This window comes from Anomalospiza imberbis, chromosome 9, assembly GCF_031753505.1.
Source record: "Anomalospiza imberbis isolate Cuckoo-Finch-1a 21T00152 chromosome 9, ASM3175350v1, whole genome shotgun sequence".
Taxonomy (NCBI): domain Eukaryota; kingdom Metazoa; phylum Chordata; class Aves; order Passeriformes; family Viduidae; genus Anomalospiza; species Anomalospiza imberbis.
In genome coordinates, this window is record NC_089689.1 from 1,063,201 (window position 1) to 1,069,693 (window position 6,493).

At 58.9% G+C, this 6,493-nt stretch overlaps 1 protein-coding gene across 1 annotated transcript; it reads right to left on the reverse strand.

Moving 5' to 3' along the window:
* Positions 1 to 1,055: 1,055 nt before the first annotated feature.
* On the reverse strand, positions 1,056 to 5,011 carry CRIP1 (cysteine rich protein 1). Its single transcript, XM_068199221.1, has 5 exons — positions 4,852 to 5,011; positions 2,066 to 2,160; positions 1,916 to 1,973; positions 1,743 to 1,790; positions 1,056 to 1,409 (listed from the first exon to the last, which is right to left on the reverse strand). Exons 1-4 carry the CDS (start codon positions 4,889 to 4,891, stop codon positions 1,750 to 1,752), a joined length of 234 nt encoding a protein of 77 aa, XP_068055322.1. The 5' UTR covers positions 4,892 to 5,011; the 3' UTR covers positions 1,056 to 1,409; positions 1,743 to 1,749.
* Between the last annotated feature and the right edge of the window lie 1,482 nt (positions 5,012 to 6,493).

Sequence of the window (6,493 nt, forward strand, 5' to 3'; positions counted from 1 at the left end):
AAGGCTTGTGTTTGCCATTACTTTAAACGCCCGAGGGAAAACACTATCTCAGTGGCACGGGTGAGGCTGCCGAGATTCTATCACTAGTTTGCTTTGAAGCTCAGCTGGCAGGGAAAAGCCATGTCCCAGTGCCCCAGAGACAGGCTGGCAGAGAGGGACAGGGTGTGGATGGCCAGGAGCCACGGGTCCATGGGTGCTGGCACCCCCGGGAGGCTGCTGGCAACCCCGGGAGGCTGCTGGCAAAGGCAGCAGTGGGAGCAGGAGTCCCTAAGAGCCCTGGCTGGCTGGGAAGTCTGATGACAGCCGAGCAGCAATAGCCAGAGTTTGCCTTTGACACACACGCCTGTGTTTGTTGTGCTATCGGGGTGGGAGGCGAGGCAGCGCCTTGCAGCATCGAGCAAGTTTTAATTGGAAGTTTTTAGATGCTTATCAGATCAGGCTGCTTCTGACACCAAGGATTTTGGCACTGGACATGTTTCTCTGACCCCTGAGGGTTCTGGCCAAGTCCCAGGAAGGCTGATGTGACAGTAAAATGCAGAGCAGCCTCTAAGGAAATGCATTCATAAACTGTAGACAAAAATATCCTAGTGGGTGATGAGATATCTCTGAATATGCAAATGGAGTGGTTCAGGTCAGGGAAAGACATGGTTAAGAAACCATTTTAGAAACATTCCTCAAGTTGACATCTTTGACATCTGTCAGTGCCATGTTTGCAGTAGGGCAGAAACGTTGAAACACGAAAGAGCAAAGCTCTTGAGCCAGCTCTTGCTTTCTAACACCACAGCTCTGCTGTCCCTGCCAGGGGAGGCTGGCTCTGCCTCGGCAGTAACCTCCCCCTTCCCTTGGCCTTTTCAGGTGGCTGCTCAGATCAAAAGCAGCAAATACCAGGTTGTCCTGATGTGACAGCCAGCAAGACACCTCTGTGCCCCAGCTGAGGGCACATGGGGCCATCACACAGCGTGGGGCTCAATCCAGAGGCCACAGGGGCATCAAGCAGGTGGCAAGCACTTCACAAGCGGGTCCCGTGGGACTCCTGTTACAGAGAGCACAGCTGCTACAGGAGGGAAGCATCTTTTCATTTATTAAAGACTGAGAATACAACTGTGGGTCCGGCCACGAAAGCTGGATGCCTGAAGCAGAGCTAGGTTTTGGCTGGAAGGGCGTGGTCTCCTCTCCAGGCAGCCTTCAGCAATATCAGCCAAATTTCCTACTCAGCAGGGCAACCCACCGTCCCCACCCTTGCTGCACTCCATCTGGAGCAGAGCCTCTCTCCACACCAGCCCAGCCTTGGTTACTTATTGCTCTGAACGTGCTAATCTAGTACAGGGTGAATTAAAAACAAAAATGCATGTCTGTTGCGGTGTGTTTGTTCTGTCTTCAGGTTGTGCTGGGAACCCTGGACGTCAGACCTGGAGAGGGATGGAAGAGAGGAGTGGATGAAGTCAGGCTGGGCTGGGAGCAGAGATATGCCAGGGACAACAGTGCTCCAGGACAGATCCTGTCTTTGCCAATGATCACAAAAGAGCCGGTGCCGGAGCCAAGCGGGTGCTGACAGTCAGCTGGGGCTAGTGGAGAGGAGCAGCTGGCACCCAGCTCCTGAGCCCTGGTGTAAGGGCTGGGAGTCACAGCCAGCCCAGAGGGACGCTGTGGCAGGCCTGCCTTCCCCACTGGCCTGAGGGAGAACAGCCCCAGCCAACCCATGGAGCCAGGGACAGGAGGGGAGCTCAGAGGGAAGGACCAACCTGAGGCTTATTTGAACGTGTGGCTCTCAGCTCCTCCCCGGCCGAACCCTGGAAGAGATGGAGCGGGGTCAGCACTGCCATGGGATGGTGAGCACACCGAGGGCTGGAGCTGGCCAGGAGACAGGAGCCCCGAGCCCCCTCACTCCCTCCACAACCCCGCCACAGGCACCCACCTTTGGGCCCGAACAAGGCAGCGTAGCAGGGGTGGTTGCAGTAGGGTTTGCCATCGTGCTGCAGGGAGAGAGAAAGAGCATCAGCCCCACCTCTGCTTGTCCCAGCCCTCAGGTGTAGCAAACCCAGACCTGCTGGGCAGCAAACCTCACCTCTGCATGGCCTCCAGACGTCAGGGTCTTGTTACACTTCTCACATCTCAAGCAGGGCCGGTGCCAGTCCTTCCCCAGAGAAGTCACCTTCTCGGCTGCCACGGAAAGGAGGTGGGTGAGCTGAGGCACTGAACAGGCACAAGTGTGTTTTGGCAGATTGGCTGCCTTGCCATCAACCCTAGGGAGCACATTTTTGGGCATTTTCTCAAGTCTGTCAGTCGAGGACAGAGGGTACTGTGTTCAAACCCAAGTGTGCACACGCAATGCCATGCACGTCCAGGAACGTGCATCTGCAGCAGTGGTGCCACGCCCAGGGTGAGCACAGCTGCATCCATGTGGATGCACGGACTTCTACCCCATCCTCCAAAGACCTGAGGACCTCCCTCCTTCCAACATCAGCCTGCAAGGGGATTAATTTCTCACTGGTGAGCTGGAGCCCAAGAAATCACTAGAGTTGGACAGGGTGAAAGGGGATGCTGGCAAGGACTGGGGAGGCAAAGCCATTGCCACACCCTGCCAACACAAACCACAGCCTCCACAGCCACAGCTCGGATTCTGCTGGCACCATGGCAAATCAGAGCAGAGCTGGAGCCTGGCAGGGGTTCAGGCAGCCATGGGAGGGACACCATGGGAGCCAGGACATGTTTAGGGAGAGAGGGGGGAGCACAGGGGGCCTTTTAATTGGAGCACAGCAGGGGAGAAGGGTATTTTCTTCAGGAGTGTGTGCTCTTCATATTGGCAGCCGAGCTCCTGGGAATTTATTAAGTGATTAAACAGAGCTGTCCACAGGAATCGTGTCAAAGCCAGGTCTGAATACTGTCCCCATGCCTGCAAATGGGACCAAGCCAGTGTGGGTAGTGCATGCCCTGGAGGGCCCTGGGCAGTCTGAAGCACTTTTTTGGAGTCCAAATATGCCCACAACAGCCTGCGTACGGAGCAAGCTGGTGGCTGCAGAGGTGGGAGCGGGGGCAGTGCCCAAATGTCACAAGGCAGCCCTGCTGCCATTGCCCAGTGGCACAAAGGGCCTCCTGTGCCCACAGCCTGGCAGCAGCAACAGTGTCCTCCCCCTGGGTGCCCCTTGGAGCCTGAGCCTGGCCCAAGGCGGAACCCTCCTATGACAGGGTTTCTGCAAGGAGCACAGCCTCCCCACCTCTTGCACACACATTTGCACCAACACTTGGGCAGCAACTCTGCTAAGGCTCATTACAGCACTCAGGCAGGAAGGCAAAATTCCTGTAAACCCCATCCCTAGTCCTCTCAGCATCCCCTCCTCTCCACCCCTGCTCTCTACAGACACGATTTAGCCCAGAGCAGCCTGAGGCACACCCAAGCAGGACCACCAGGCTCCAAAAGCTTCAAGGTGCCCCAGAGACGCGCTTGCTCTGCCTCCTCTGCCAGCACACTGGATAATCTGCAGGCACAGAAATCATGCATCCAATCTTGGTCCTCCAACAGCTTTTGAACCCTCCTCAGCCTCTGTATCAACAGAGACATTTTGTAATAAGTGCAAGCGTGATAAGTGCAAAGTCCACCCCCTCCTTGGTCAAACGGTGCCGTCCCAGCTCCTCCATGGCCGCGCCTGCGGGCATGGCAAACCCAGCTCGCCCCGACCAGGACTGACCCAGACCCACAGGGAAAGGCACACACTGCCACCAGCACCTTGGTGCCTTCTGATATCAAGCCACACAAGTAAATGAGGCACGCCAGGAGCCTGAGTCACAGGAGGGAGCCACAAACTCTATTGTGCCAAAACCTCCATCCCAAAGCCCGGCTGCAAGCAGTGAGTTCAAGGCAAGGCAACGTTCCCCAACCACAGGAAACACAGCCCCAACAGCTCTCTGGGCAGCGCCCGTGCCAGCCCCAGCACAGCTCCCCAGGGTGGGCATCACTGACAGGCACAGAGAGCAGCTCCTGTGTTTGAGCCTCCAACTCCGTGGCTGAGCACAAATAGTTGGGGCACGGGCACAAGCAGAGCAGAAATAAAGCAGAGAAAGAAGTCAGTGATGGCACCTGGGTTCCAGATCCCTCATCTTGAGTAAATCAGAAAGCAGGGAGTGTCTCTAAGCTGCTACCAGCAAACCCCCTCGAGTTCAGCTATGCCAGGCAAGTGGAGAGGTCTGGCAGAGGATCCTGCCCGTTCCAAAAGCTGATAGCAAAGTGAGAAGCTCAAACTCCACAAATACTCTCAGACAGAACAGCAGGTCCGTGGCCCCAGAAGGGGCAGGAGCTTTGGGGCCCCAGTTTGGAGGGAAGACATCTGTGGGAAACCCAACAGCAGCCAGCAGCCCAACAAGGCTCACACCTACCTTGCAACAGCAGCTTAAAAATAGCACCCAGAGGTGTCATCCTGCTGTGCTAAACCACACAGAACAACGTGTGGGCGACCCACGGACCCAGGCACTTGCCCGAGGGCAGGATTTGCCATTGGGAAGGTGCTTGCTTCACCTGCCCAGGCTTTCCGAGCAGCGAGCTTTACCAGCTGGGCCTTTGGGCTCCAAAGCGGCTCGGGCTGCGGGCTGTGCCGGGAAGGAAGTGAGGCTGGGCTGCCTCGCTGCTCTGGAAGCACCCAGTGCAGCCCGCAGCCAGGCATCTCCTTGGCGGTGGATCTACAGGGGGCATCCCGGGAACCCACAGCACACGGCTGAGCAACTCTGGGATACCCCAGGAATTTGCAGAGATGGGGTGCGCAGCATGGGGGCCAGAAGCCGGGGTGCCCACAGTCCGGCATGGGTGGCCGGCAGGTGCCCCGAGGTGGGGGCGGCTGGGGCGGGGCAGGAAGCCCTTACCGAAGTAGACCTCCTTCTGGCAGCGGGGACACTTGGGCATGGTGTCGGCTCGGCTGGGCTCGGGACTCCGCTCGCACCGGCTGTGGGATGCTCCACGCCGGCCCCGCCGAAGTCACTGCTCGCCCGCCCCGCCCCGCCAGCACCGCCCAGATGTGCGCTCCGCCCCGCCCAGATGTGCACCCCGCCCGCAGCTGGAGGGGACAGCCCGGCCACGGCCCTGCGAGGGCTCCCGAGACCGGGTCCTGCGCCCCCTCCCGCACCCCTTGCCCCTGCAGTCCCTCCAGCCGCGCGTCTTGCGCCCTTTGCAGCGCACAGCCCCACACCCCTGGCGCCGCGCCCCCCAGTGCCCCCCACACACAGCGCTGTCCCCTCTGCAGCCCGGCCCCTGCCCACACGTGTGCTGAGGGGGTGGCCGAGAGCCCCGCTGCGAGCGGGAGCTGTGCCTGGCATCTGTCAATTAACCCCACTCCCCGACAGAATTCACGGGGCGCTGCCCCCCTGGGCTCACCCCCTCCGAGCACAGATTCGTTTTTCTCCCAGGGTAGTGTAAAAGTCGAGCCTCAGGCAGGGTGTCCTGCCCATGGGGAATTCTGGGGTGCGGGGTGAAGCAGGCGGGAGCTTCAGGACTGTAACCCCGCTCTTGCAGGACTTTGGGAATGGCGTGGGTGCGGCACACTGCTCCGCTCACTGTGGAGAGCCAGCCTATCTGTGTCACTGACTTTGTCATTTTATTAGGAGGGAGGACTTGTTGTTCCTTTGTGCTTGGCTGTGAAGGAAATGAAAAGCCTATCCAAAGGTCTGTTTTGTATGAAACAATCCTCCCCAGGGCACGTTGCTGTGCTGGAAAGGTCATGAGGGCTTGTGAAACCCAGCGCTAGGACGCCTGTGACTGCCTCCCGAAATTCGAGGCATCCCTCGCTGACACAAACAGGGCCCTGCTGACACCGGATCCCACCCGTGGGTGCAGGATGAGAGGCGGCAAGCTGTGCCCAGAGGCGAAGTTCATGTTCAGCCGGGACTGCCTTACAACCCAGCCTGGCTCCAGCAGCCTCCCTTCCAGCACAATCCCCCTGCTGATGCTCCCTGCTGCTGCCAGCGGTCCCGGTCTTTCAGGCCACAGTTGGCAGCCCCACTGCAGGCTGGGGAGCACCATCCTGCTCCAAGGGCAGCACTGGGCTCAGCAGGGTAGGCAGCACCCACACCGGCAGGATGTCACCAGGAGCAGCTCCCGGCTGAGGCGTGAGTCATGCTGAGATGCTGAGACAATGTCTTACAGTATGGGAGGGGAGGCAGAGTGTCCTGCAAGGGCCTCCACCCTGCCTCCTCCCCGTTCTCCCTGCCGTGAGGCACCAGTACATGCAGGCACCTGTATTTCAACTGCATCACATGCCCCTGTACCCAGACACAGCACTCGGTGAGCACCCAGCTGGGTTACCCAGGCCTGGACCCTTCCCCACACCACGAGGGGTGCAGCTGGCACCCTGATGAAATACAGGGGACAAGACATGTCCTGTCTCCCCTCTGGTGGCCCTGCTTCCCCTCCTACATGGTGCCAGGCTGCTTTGGGGCCACTGACTGGCTCGGACAGATGTCTTCAGCTGCAATCCCTTTTAAGGCAGGTTTTGTGCGGGCCAGCAGCTGA

What these genes read in the sequence shown, in the direction of transcription:
- CRIP1 (XM_068199221.1), bottom strand. Translation starts at nt 4,891, where the DNA reads ATGCCCAAGTGTCCCCGCTGCCAGAAGGAGGTCTACTTCG. An exon ending in CGTCTGGAGGCCATGCAGAG is followed by an intron (nt 1,974 to 2,065) that starts GTGAGGTTTGCT and finishes CTCTCCCTGCAG; the next exon opens with CACGATGGCAAACCCTACTG. An exon ending in TGCCTTGTTCGGGCCCAAAG is followed by an intron (nt 1,791 to 1,915) that starts GTGGGTGCCTGT and finishes CATCTCTTCCAG; the next exon opens with GGTTCGGCCGGGGAGGAGCT.